The following is a 13778-nucleotide window of genomic DNA, read 5'->3' as shown; positions in this document are numbered from 1 at the left end:
GTCTGCAGCATTCACGGTCCCCAAGAACACCGTGGCCTCCATCATTCTTAAATGGAAGAAGTTTGGAACCACCAAGACTCTTCCTAGAGCTGGCCGCACGGGCCAAACTGAGCAATCGGGGGAGAAGTGCCTTGGTCAGGCAGGTGACCAAAAACCCAATAGTCACTCTGACAGAGCTCCAGAGTTCCTTTGTGGTGATGGGAGAACCTTCCAGAAGGACAACCATCTCTTGAACATTCCACCAATCAGGCCTTTAAGGTAGAGTGGCCAGACGGAAGCCACTCCTCAGTAAAAGGTCCATGACAGCACACTTGGAGTTTGCCAAAAGGCACCTAAAGACTCTCAGACCATGAGAAACAAGATTCTCTGGTCTGATGAAACCAAGATTGAACTCTTTGGCCTGAATGACAAGCATCCCGCCTGGAGCAAACTTGTGTGTAGATTGAGGAGGGGAAAAAAACTATTTAATACATTTTAGAATAATGTAACAAAATGTGGAAAAGGTGAAGGGGTCTGAATAATTCCAAATGCACTTATTTAGGCTTCAACAATAATCCAGTGAGATTTAATAAAACATTTTAATTTGATGTTTTATTCAAAAGGCAGTATGTTTTGTGTTAAATTGGATTTTAGAGTCGATTTTCACGGAAATCAAATCGAATTCGTCACATGCGCTGAATACAACAGTTGTAGACCTTACCATAAAATGCCTACTTACAAGTCCTTAACCAACAATGCAGTTTCAAGAAAAAGAGTTAAGAAAATATTTACTAAATAAAAGTTTAAAAAATAAATAAATTCTAAACACAATAAACTAACTAATGAGGCTATATTCAGATGGTACCGGTTATTGAGATAATATGTACATGTAGGTAGTGGTAAAGTGACTATGCATAGACAATAAACAGCGAGTAGCAGCAGCATAAAAAGGGGAGGGGCCAATGCAAATAGTCTGGGTAGTAATTTGACTAACTGTTTAGGTGTCTTATGGTTTAGGGGTAGAAACAGTTAAGGAGCCTTTTGGACCTAGACTTGGCGCTCCGGTACCGCTTACCGTGTGGTAGCAGAGAGAACAGTCTATGACTAAGGTGGCTCATACTTCATACTCCGGGTTATCCAGACATTGTGAACTAGCTTTTTGAATTGGTAATTTCATTCAACAGCAAGTATGTACCAAGAGAAAACATCATGTTTTACAGTGGATTTCAGAGTGGGCTAACATACATTGTCTGCAGTACAAAAGTGCTTTATGATATAGCCACTCTTGATATATTACTCACGGCTCATATGCTAAGTGGGATCCTTGAGATGACCCTAGAGTTCGTCAGAGTTCGATGTCCCAAGGAACACACTTGGCATGGATGTTGCATTGGTTTCATCCAGGTTTGTTTGACAGTGATTGATTGCAAACATATTCATTCATTCCATCCACAACATAAGACTTCTGGTCATATTATCTCAGAAATCTATAATAAATCAACTAACTTATCTTCATTGGACCTAATGCATCATTGATAGGTATTCTGACAACGGATCAAGTTTCTGAAAATGTGTCAAACAGTTGATGGAAGAAAAGTTATTTTGTAATGTCTTATTCAGTCTTCCTCTTTGATCCCACTAACTTACTGTTGCAACATGTTACTGTAGAGATTCAGCTGTGCCTTCTTTCAGGTGAGTTGGTCACATTACGTAATTATAGATTTTGTGTGTATATACAGTGGGGCAAAAAAGTATTTAGTCAGCCACCACTTAAAAAGATGAGAGAGGCCTGTAATTTTCTTCATAGGTACACTTCAACTATGACAGACAAAATTAGAAAAGAAATCCAGAAAATCACATTGTAGGATTTTTAATGAATTTGTTTGCAAATTATGGTGGAAAGTAAGTATTTGGTCACCTACAAACAAGCAAGATTTCTGGCTCTCACAGACCTGTAACTTCTTCTTTAAGAGGCTCCTGTGTCCTCCACTCATTACCTGTAATTAATGGCACCTGTTTGAACTTGTTATCAGTATAAAAGACACCTGTCCACAACCTCAACATCTTTCTAAGTGGCTGACTAAATACTTGTTTTGCCCCACTGTAAATATATATATATATATATATATATATATATATATATATATATATATATATATTAGTACCTGTCAAAAGTTTGGACACACCTACTAATTCCAGGGTTTCTCTTTATTTGTACTACTTTCTACATTGTAGAATTTCCCATGTTTCTTGGCCCAAGAAAGTCTCTTCTTCTTATTGGTGTCCTTTAGTAGTGGTTTCTTTGCAGTAATTCAACCATGAAGGCCTGATTCACAGTCTCCTCTGAACAGTTGATGTTGAGATGTGTCTGTTACTTGAACTCTGTGAAGCATTTATTTTTTTATTTCTGAGGCTGGTAACTCTAATTTATTCTCTGCAGCAGAGGTAATTGGGTCTTCCTTTCCTGTGACCACACCATACTTGGTATTGTTGGTATCATAGCGTGGTAAATGGTCTTTGACAATAACATGTGCTCATTACAAGGAGTCAGGTAGCCTCACAGTTAAGAACATTGGGCCAGTAACTAATTTGAAACCCCAAACTGACTAGATGAAAAATCTGTCGATGTGCCCTTGAGCATGTTACTTAACCAGAGCGACTTACAGGAGACATTACAGGTTAAGTGTCTGCTAAATGACTAGAATGCAAATGTAAAGACAGAATACTTCAATTGGTGAAACAGCCAAGTCCGTTTGGGATATTATAACGACAAAGAAGTTACTGCAAAAAACCAACACCATTTCATATTCCTGGTGTCCTACTGTATCTGCATTAGACACTGTATCCTCCGTTTAATCACAGCATGTTCTACCAACGTCACATGAGAAATATTTCAATAAGAACTTAAATCAACCCATCTTAACTGCAGAGACGTCAAAAAAAGGCAGAATTATGTTCTTGAATGTACATTTTTGTGCCTGCAGCAGGCATAGCAGTGCTGCAGTATAGAAACACGTCTCGGGACACTTTTCATTCTGCATTTTGAATGTCTCGTCTCTGACACGTTTGTACTCGTTACAAATGTGGTCTCGAATTGAGTCAAGTCAGAGATCAGGGACCCTATGTAACCATGAGGTCCCTCCCCCCTAGTCCATGAGGTCCCCCCCCTAGTCCAGGAGGTTCCCCCCTAGTCCAGGAGGTTCCCCCCCTAGTCCAGGAGGTTTCCCCCTAGTCCATGAGGTTTCCCCCTAGTCCATGAGGTCCCCCACCCCCAGGAGGTTCCTCCCCTAGTCCATGAGCCCCCCCCAGGAGATCCCTCCCCCCGTGAGTTCCCCCCCATGAGGTCTCCCCCCCTCCCCCCAGGAGGTTTCCCCCTAGTCCATGAGGTCTCCCCCTAGTCCATGAGGTCTCCTCCCCTCCCCCCAGGAGGTTTCCCCCTAGTCCATGAGGTCTCCCCCTCCCCCCCAGGAGGTTCCCCCCTAGTCCATGAGGTCTCCCCGCCCCCAGGAGGTTCCTCCCCTAGTCCATGAGCCCCCCCCCCAGGTTTCCCCCTAGTCCATGAGGTCTCCCATGATCCATGAGGTCTCCCCCTCCCCCCCCAGGAGGTTCCCCCTAGTCCATGAGGTCTCCCACCCCTCCCCCCCCAGGAGGTTTCCCCCTAGTCCATGAGGTCTCCCATGATCCATGAGGTCTCCCCCTCCCCCCAGGAGGATCCCCCTAGTCCAGGAGGTTCCCCCTAGTCCATGAGGTCTCCCATGATCCATGAGGTCTCCCCCTCCCCCCAGGAGGTTCCCCCTAGTCCAGGAGGTTCCCCCTAGTCCAGGAGGTTCCCCCTAGTCCATGAGGTCTCCCACCCCTCCCCCCCAGGAGGTTTCCCCCTAGTCCATGAGGTCTCCCATGATCCATGAGGTCTCCCCCCTCCGCCCCAGGAGGTTCCCCCTAGTCCAGGAGGTTCCCCCTAGTCCATGAGGTCTCCCATGATCCATGAGGTCTCCCCCCTCCCCCCAGGAGGTTCCCCCTAGTCCAGGAGGTTCCCCCTAGTCCAGGAGGTTCCCCCTAGTCCATGAGGTCTCCCATGATCCATGAGGTCTCCCCCCTCCCCCCAGGAGGTTCCCCTAGTCCAGGAGGTTCCCCCTAGTCCAGGAGGTTCCCACCCTAGTCCATGAGGTCCCCTAGTGGAAACACGTATAACCAGGCCAGCTCGGCTCAGTTCAAAAGTGTGAAATGGTGAAACACTTACCACAAGCCAGGCTCGCTTTAGCGTTCTGCCCGAACTACGGTGTTTGACCGTATTGCTCAGCCTGAAGGGTATCCATGTTTTTTAGATCCCAAAACATGTCTGGCATGTTTTCCATGCCAATGTGTTGAGGGCAGGACAGTGGGGGCACTGAGTTGTTTTGGTCATTTTTCCTGAAAGTAAATAAACGATGTAGTGGGTAATATAAATGTTGAGCTGACCCGAGTAATCTAATAGAGAGGATGCAAAATAAAGTACCAAAGCAAAAATGCAAGAAAATGTATAAATTAAATATAAAGAATGATAATTACCACTGAACAGATTCCAAGATCCCAGATTGTATGGGTTCCCCAATACCAAATTGTACCTTTATTGGTTCACAAATCCCAGACTGTACCTTCATGTCTGGTATCAGGAACAAGCTAACAATGTGGCAAGCTCTAATAACTGAGATCTGCATACAAATACACACCCTTTTTTGAAACTGTATAACTGGGACCTGCAGTTTGTGTGATGGTACAAAGGTATTTCATTTTGTTTCCGATATTTTTAAATATTTTTTATTTAACCTTTATTTAATTAGGCAAGTCAGTTAATTTTAAGAATGAATTCTTATTTCCAATGACAGCCCATGATTTCCAGGATTGTGGTAAATAAATGTGCAACTATGCTGATCAAACGAAATTATTTTGAGAATCTATGAAATCATTACACTGCGACTATGTTAAAATTCAGATAGGGATCAGCTATTGTTATAAACTGTAAATTAGGTTTGTTAAACACAAGTTTGTCTAACCTTAACTTATAAATCCAGTATGACTATTTTGGTTAAACTTCGGAACTGATCGGGGAAAATGTGCATTAGGTCGCCGACATAACCATAACAGTATTGATTACCAGGCAGCATGAAGCCAAAAGATAAGTGAAAGAGCTTCAGATATAGAAGCACCCGATTAGCCACTAATCACCCCATTAAAAGGTGGAAGAATCCACATTCACCATATGAATGGTGTGATTGTGATTTTCCACCTTTTAATGGTGTGATTGGTAGATGTTTTTCCACCTTTTAATGGTGTGATTGGTAAGATGTTTCCACCTTTTAATGGTGTGATTGGTAAGATGTTTCACCTTTTAATGGTGTGATTGGTAAGATGTTTACACCTTTTAATGGTGTGATTGGTAAGATGTTTAATGGTGTGATTGGTAAGATGTTTACACCTTTTAATGGTGTGATTGGTAAGATGTTTCCACCTTTTAATGGTGTGATTGGTAAGATGTTTACACCTTTTAATGGTGTGATTGGTAAGATGTTTACACCTTTTAATGGTGTGATTGGTAAGATGTTTCCACCTTTTAATGGTGTGATTGGTAAGATGTTTACACCGTTTAATGGTGTGATTGGTAAGATGTTTACACCTTTTAATGGTGTGATTGGTAAGATGTTTCCACCTTTTAATGGTGTGATTGGTAAGATGTTTACACCTTTTAATGGTGTGATTGGTAAGATGTTTACACCTTTTAATGGTGTGATTGGTAAGATGTTTCCACCTTTTAATGGTGTGATTGGTAAGATGTTTACACCTTTTAATGGTGTGATTGGTAAGATGTTTCCACCTTTTAATGGTGTGATTGGTAAGATGTTTACACCTTTTAATGGTGTGATTGGTAAGATGTTTCCACCTTTTAATGGTGTGATTGGTAAGATGTTTACACCTTTTAATGGTGTGATTGGTAAGATGTTTACACCTTTTACACGTTTTGACAGCTTTTGAGAACATTTTCACGTGTAACACTTTTACCCAACCGACACAACAAAAGTGAATGCGTTTCTTTAAGAGTAGGCTACAGCCTCATCTGTTGAATGTGCTGCCATCTACTGGGCGGAGGTAAGGCCTGCTGAATGAGCCTACGACATATTTTCTCTGCCTACACATTACATACGTATCCTAGGGTAGTATGGGATTTGGGCTTCAATAATCCAATAAGATTAACAAAACGTTTTAATGTGTTATTTTATTCAAAACCCAATATGTTTTTGGTTACATTGAAAAGTCTAAATTTCAGGGTATTTTTAAAAATATTTAACCTTTATTTAACTAGGCAAGTCAGTTAAGAACAAATTCTTATCCCCCATCAGTGTGGGATTTGCTATTCTCTAATCCAGTGAGATTGTGAACTAACCTTTTGAATGGGTCATTTCATTCAACAGCAAGTATGTACCAAAAGAGAATATGTTTTAGTGGGCTAACATATATATTCTGCAGTACAAAAAGGCTTGATATAGCCATATGTTGTTTGATGATACTTTAATACCCATGTATGGATAAATGGCACGGCTGTATGGGACTAGTCAAACATGATAGATGCTAAGTGAGATCCTTGGGTTTCTGAAGATGTGTCAAACAGTCGATGGAAGAAAAGTTATTTGTAATGTCTTCAACCTTCCTATTTTCATCACATTAAAGGCCCATTGCAGTCAAAAACGTGACTTTCCTGTATTATACATTTTCACACTGAGGTTGGTATAATACTGTGAAATTGTGAAAATTATGATAATGCCCTTTTAGAGTAAGAGCTGTTTAGATAAGAATGCCTTAAGTTTCAGCCTGTTTTGGTGAGATGGAGTTTAGTTAATAAACCAGTAATAGAGTTCCAAAACTCTCTGCCAATAAATGCTAGTTTTCAGCCCCCACCACCCCGGTCCACCCATTGAAAACCATAATAAAAACGGGTGCATTGGGCCTTTAACTTACCATTACAACATGTAACTGTAGATTCAGCAAATAGTGTTCTTTCAGTCAACAGGTGACAGTAGTTCACTTGTTTAATATAACTACATGTTTATGAAAAATATGCTATGATATATGCTAGTTGTATTTCAGTGAAGGTGTATTTATACACATCTAATATTCCTGTCTTATCTTTTCATGGAGGACACCTGTAAAATAGTGCATCGTCACAAAGCTCAAAGAAGAAGACCAACAATCAAGCCAGGTGGGGGATGTACTTTTGGAAAAGTTTATTCTGAAACGGCAGAGTGAAAATAAATATAACTGATGGGGGAGGGGCTTGGCGGCCGATCCACAATCTTTTCCAGCCAGCATTGCCGGCAAGATGATGATGACATGAGGTGGGCGGGGCAGAGGGTACAATCCCCTACTTGATGAGTGGTCACCGTCCCACCCCAAGTGGAGAAACACGCCCCAGGTGGGGGCGAGGGTCGTCATCTGACAGCGGAGAGGTCACTTCCGTAGAGAGGAGTAGTGATGAGTTGAAAAGTTGACAGAGGAAAATAAAACAAACACAGAATGGCTTTTCGACATCCCATTATAGTCCTTTTCTTTCCTAGGTTGGTCTTTAGAAAAACACTCCTGACACCATGGGGTCTGGGAGATAGATAAGCTTTGGTTGCCGAAGCACTATCTTACACAGACAGGACGTGCTTGACGAATGCTGTGGGGAGAACAGAGAGAAAGCATAAGTACTGGAGCAAGAGGCCTAAATAAAAAAATCATAAAAGACAAACACATTTATAAAATCATTTGATAAACATCAATTTGATCACTTTAAATAAGAGTATAATATTTGAATGATAGTGTTACTAAAACAGTCTGTGACGTGATCTGTGCAGGATCCAAGGTATTGGCTCTTTAGAGGTTGAACAAGACTTGCCCTCATAGTTGATGCTGCCGTTCTCGTCCTCCTGACCTATAAGGAGGGAATCAATCTCGGCCTCGGACATCTTCTCACCTAAGAGGGACCAACAACGAGCCAGTCAGGAAAACACACGCATCCTGAATGCAAAATCAACCCCAACACACCCTACACCCTAAGCACTTGGGTAGATCGGAGACGGTTAGACAGGTGTAAGCAATGTGGCAGTAGTGTCCCTCGGGTGTAGGGTGGCCAGGGGATGTCACCCAGCCAAGCCCGAACCCACTGCCCAGTCAGCGCTGTACTGGAACGTGTCTAAACGTAGACTCCACTCACCCAGTGTGCCCAGCACGATGCGCAGCTCAGCCCCAGACACGGTGCCGTTGCCCTCCTTGTCGAAGACGCGGAGACCCTCAACGTAGTCATCAAGTGTACCCTTCACTATTTTATCCACCTTTTCCATCATGGGCATGAAGTCGGCGAAGGCCAGCCTCTTGTTGGCCATATCTGACACGGCGAAGGAGAAGAGATCAACATTAGTCACACACGGTAGGGTGGTCCATCTACAGCCTTCCACTGCTTGTTTTCATACGATCACACCGTACACACCACGTACAACAGTAGTGTCTCGCTAGTGACGGTCGTTACCTCATTATTATTTGATATAATCAGTCTTTCAACGAGACAACAAAATAAACATTCACATTGTTACCAGATGTGGGTTCAAAGAGTATTTGTTTATTTCAAATACGTGGAGTGTTTGATCAAGACCACCTGGAGGGCGGTGGGGTGGGATTTACACTTTTGGGACTATTCCATCCCCGGGCCACATTCAGTAGGGCAAACGTATGTGGGACTTTGCAATGTCATGACTAGAACAGACATCATTACTTATTCTACAGGAGTTGAGAGGCCTGTTTGGTCTTCATACTACATTTATACCTGAACGTATCATGACGTTCTCACAACGTTCTCTCAACCTATAGGAGTAGTGGTGGTCTCACCATCGGGGGTTGGTTTTCCCAGGATCGCTGCAACCTCCTTGTTCTGGGGGTTCTGTCCCAGGGCGCGCATGACATCAGCCACCTGGTTGTATCCAATCATGCTGTCACCGACTCTGTCGAAGAGCCCGAAGGCCTCTTTGAAGTCTGGAGGGCGGAGGGAAGAGCAGAAGAGTTACAATGAGTTGGATGAAGACAAGCAGAAAGTGGGCACAAACATACAGTAAGTAACCTGACAACTCTTCACTCTCAAAATGTTTCAATAAATCAAAGTTGGAATATTTTAGTTATTGAAAGGGACGAAAAGGAGCTTCGTCGTTATTAGTCATTTTGTTTTGTGAACCAATGGCAAAACAGACCAGATATTTGTTCAATACTTGTAGTAAAACTACACGCAATCAATGACACCGTTCTCGTAAAAGTTCATTCTAAATGCAGCACTGGAGAATGGTGAGAAACGACATGTCTCATGTTGCTGTGCTGCAGATTCCAAGATGGCGACCGCTTGATTCCTCCCTCATTGTCCCCTGAATAATTATAAACTGTAGAGGTGCAGAAAGGTAGCATGGCAGGCGGGTCTCTATTTCTATGGACTCCACTGTGAATCCCAATTGAAAGTGATCCAACAGATTACTGGCCTTATGTGATTTCTGAACTGCAGCAGCTGCCCCCCTCCCTCACTCCCCCTACAAGGCCTGCTGGCGTTTGGCATTTAGAACCAGCGCCTGACAAGCAATACACCCTAAGAAAGTAACCCATGCCAAATACGGGCACGGGCGTGTCCGCCTGCTCGGTTTAAACAGAAGAATGCTGACTCTGGAGTAATCAACACACGCTAGCATAGGGCCCGTCTGCATTCCTGTAGCACCCAGCCTAGCTTCTCCTCCAGCCAATGGGGCCCGCCTGCATTCCTGTAGCACCCAGCCTAGCTTCTCCTCCAGCCAATGGGGCCCGCCTGCATTCCTGTAGCACCCAGCCTAGCTTCTCCTCCAGCCAATGGGGCCAGCCTGCATTCCTGTAGCACCCAGCCTAGCTTCTCCTCCAGCCAATGGGGCCCGCCTGCATTCCTGCAGCACCCAGCCTAGCTTCTCCTGCAGCACCCAGCCTAGCTGCTCCTCCAGCCAATGGGGCCCGCCTGCATTCCTGCAGCACCCAGCCTAGCTTCTCCTGCAGCACCCAGCCTAGCTTCTCCTGCAGCACCCAGCCTAGCTTCTCCTGCAGCACCCAGCCTAGCTTCTCCTGCAGCACCCAGCCTAGCTTCTCCTGCAGCACCCAGCCTAGCTGCTCCTCCAGCCAATGGGGCCCGCCTGCATTCCTGCAGCACCCAGCCTAGCTTCTCCTGCAGCACCCAGCCTAGCTGCTCCTCCAGCCAAATGGGCTCGCCTGTATTCCTGCAGCACCCAGCCTAGCTTCTCCTGCAGCACCCAGCCTAGCTGCTCCTCCAGCCAAATGGGCTCGCCTGTATTCCTGCAGCACCCAGCCAAGCTGCTCCTCCAGCCAATAGCAATTTCTCTAATCTAGAGTATGCAGAAGCAGTGGATTCTTTAGGAAACACTTTATAATACATTTTATTACATTATAAATGGTTATAAATGTTTACAAATAATGAAAAAACATTTGTTTATTAATGCTTATTTATGAAAGTTGATCAATAGTGACTTGTCTGATAAAATAACACCTATACAATAATTGTATTGTATAAGATGACATACAGGAATTGTATATGGTCTTATGAACAGTGTGTTAATGATGTGTCCAGTATAGGAGAGTGTACATTCCACTGGACTGCCACTGACTGACGTGATACTTAACTAGGTGCTAAAATGAATAAAGGGCCTCAACAGTTCATTTCCAGCTCACCCTTTTCTGACCAGTTACCTACCACTAGTTAGTTCTACACACCACACACACACACACCAGCTGCCGCCAGTTCTACACACCAGCTGCCGCCAGTTCTACACACCAGCTGCCGCCAGTTCTACACACCAGCTGCCCCCAGTTCTACACACCAGCTGCCGCCAGTTCTACACACCAACTGCCCCCAGTTCTACACACCAACTGCCACTAGTTCTACACACCAACTGCCACTAGTTCTACACACCAACTGCCACTAGTTCTACACACCAACTGCCACTAGTTCTACACACCAACTGCCACTAGTTCTACACACCAACTGCCACTAGTTCTACACACCAACTGCCACTAGTTCTACACACCAACTGCCACTAGTTCTACACACCAACTGCCACTAGTTCTACACACCAACTGCCACTAGTTCTACACACCAACTAGCTCTACACAAAAACAACAGCCACTCTAAAGGAGTCTTTTAAAAGATCATGTCCTTCAGTGAGGAACAAAGGGTGGAGGGAGGGGGGGGTCAGGCTCCTGCTGTACGGAGATGCGGCTGGCCACGCGGGCCCCAAGGACCACTGTGCTCTGTCATTCAAGACAAGACAGTGCTGCTCAGAATAGAAGCAGGGACACTAATCTCCTCTGGACAGCTGAACAAGCCCCTGCACTTGTGTTGTCAAGGCCATGGGCTCCAAAACTAGTGGACACAACTTAGGTCATTTCCAGTGACTTATCACACTTTGTTAGGCCCTCACAGAGGGGACCTCATGGTGCAGAAGCCATGCAGATCATACAATTCTACGTTGAGAGGATAACTAAAGCTAGTCCACAGGGGAATGTATTCTGGGGGCAACTTGACTGAGTGTAATTTTGCCTATTGAACTTGGTGAGTGCTACTTTGTAAAACACAGGGGACATGCTTTATCACTGAGCTATCTGTAAAGACATAGTCCTCACCTAGTCCTACACAGAGTCCTCACCTACAGAGTCCTCACCTAGTCCTACACAGAGTCCTCACCTAGTCCTACACAGAGTCCTCACCTAGTCCTACACAGAGTCCTCACAGAGTCCTCACCTAGTCCTACACAGAGTCCTCACCTAGTCCTACACAGAGTCCTCACCTAGTCCTCCTCACCTAGTCCTACACAGTCCTCACCTAGTCCTACACACAGTCCTCACCTAGTCCTACACACAGTCCTCACCTAGTCCTCTCACACACAGTCCTCACCTAGTCCTCACCTAGTCCCACACAGAGTCCTCACCTAGTCCCACACAGAGTCCTCACCTAGTCCCACACAGAGTCCTCACCTAGTCCTACACAGAGTCCTCACCTAGTCCTACACAGAGTCCTCACCTAGTCCTACACACAGTCCTCACCTAGTCCTACACACAGTCCTCACCTAGTCCTACACACAGTCCTCACCTAGTCCTACACACAGTCCTCACCTAGTCCTACACACAGTCCTCACCTAGTCCTACACAGAGTCCTCACCTAGTCCTACACAGAGTCCTCACCTAGTCCTACACAGAGTCCTCACCTAGTCCTACACAGAGTCCTCACCTAGTCCTACACAGAGTCCTCACCTAGTCCTACACAGAGTCCTCACCTAGAGAGTAGATAGACTGAACAAAGAGACGGCCCTGAGAAACTAAACACACTTCACTTACCCTCGAGCTGGTCGGCCGAAAAAGCGGAGGCGCTTGATGCCTCAGCGGGAGCAGCATCAGCCTATTAAAGATGCACACAGCACAAGACAAGGATGAGTCCCTAGGACCTGATCTGGGACCTGTTATAACCAATCCATCACCACCATGTACCACGGGCGTCCTGCCGTTCTCAAAGTACCAACACATCGCCGGCACCATGGTGATACAGAGACTAATCTCAAAGTGATGCAGGTGCTCAACAGAATAACATACAAGTACAGGTGTATAGGAGGTCTACATTCAGTAGTAATTACAGTAGTTAGTGTGACGATGGCTAGATTAAATGCTTTCAATGGTACAAGTACGTAGAGATGTACAGATAAGCATTAGGGAGATATTCAAGGTTTCTCTGTGGAGCCCAATGAGAAGCTCTAATCTAATACTTCCACCTTGGTTTCTTCCCCCCAAAATGGAGTATGACAGTGGCTTATTTTGTTAAAGAAAGGAACCACCCAAATCTTGATATCCAATCTCTATACCAAATCACACAGATGGTAGTTCTGTAGCAACGTCAGGCGTTTAGATCATCCAATAGCCCCAAAGCCACACAGATGGTAGTTCTGTAGCAACGTCAAGATCATCCAATAGCCCCAAAGCACAAATGTATAGGCACAAAAAAAGCATTCAGGCAGTGGTAAATCCCAAAGTACACACCATTACGGAGATGAAGGAGTTGACACGGGGCAGAAAGAAATACTAAAGAAGCCGGAGTCCCGAGAGAGAGAGAGTGGTCCTGAACCATGCTCAATGTCCCTCTCTTATTTATGATCGGGTGGTGATGTCACGGGGCGGGTCAGATGCCACTTTGGAAGTTCTCTAACTTTCTTAGGGCAATACGGAAAGTGGAGCTGTGGTCGCCTCTTGGAGCGCTGGCAGGCCTTTAGAAGGACGGGGACAGGGCTATATTTAGTCGGCTAAGGAACTGATTCGAGACGCCTTGTCTCGGGTCAGCATTTCCAAACCCCTTTACAAGGGTCGCAAATTATTTTATTGGTTGACATTCTAGCCTGAAGTAGGTGGGTGATAGATGGGCACTGAAATGGGCTGGATTTGCGTGTTCCGGAGCGGATTTTTAATAATGCGCCGAACCACCAGAACCTACAACTGCAGAAAGCTTCTCATGTGATATTTTTAAACAGTGAGAGTCTTCCTCCTCTTATGGTTGTATAGGGAGTAGTCAAAACACACAACGAAAAGCAGGGTCCTGTTGGGTCCGCAGCATCAGTACGTCATGAAGCACAACGTTTAACAGGATGTTTTTTTGGTCGTAATAAGCATAGTGCCCTACAAATCAAGTTAGCCTTTTCCTATTGACGCTGCACACCTATTTGCATTAGGCCATAAAC

The 13778-nt window shown here is 44.8% G+C and overlaps 1 protein-coding gene across 1 annotated transcript; it reads right to left on the bottom strand.

Annotated features, from left to right (window-relative positions):
• Positions 1 to 7211: 7211 nt before the first annotated feature.
• LOC124018686 (myosin light chain 3, skeletal muscle isoform-like) lies at positions 7212 to 13436 on the bottom strand. Its single transcript, XM_046334025.1, has 6 exons — positions 13087 to 13436; positions 12394 to 12454; positions 8875 to 9018; positions 8207 to 8377; positions 7889 to 7966; positions 7212 to 7669 (listed from the first exon to the last, which is right to left on the bottom strand). The coding sequence occupies exons 1-6, from the start codon at positions 13087 to 13089 to the stop codon at positions 7641 to 7643; spliced, it is 486 nt and encodes a 161-aa protein (XP_046189981.1). The 5' UTR covers positions 13090 to 13436; the 3' UTR covers positions 7212 to 7640.
• Positions 13437 to 13778: the final 342 nt, after the last annotated feature.

This window comes from Oncorhynchus gorbuscha, unplaced genomic scaffold (assembly GCF_021184085.1).
Source record: "Oncorhynchus gorbuscha isolate QuinsamMale2020 ecotype Even-year unplaced genomic scaffold, OgorEven_v1.0 Un_scaffold_563, whole genome shotgun sequence".
Taxonomy (NCBI): Eukaryota; Metazoa; Chordata; class Actinopteri; order Salmoniformes; family Salmonidae; genus Oncorhynchus; species Oncorhynchus gorbuscha.
Note: the sequence above shows the minus strand (reverse complement) of the source record. Positions and strands in the feature narration are given on the sequence as shown.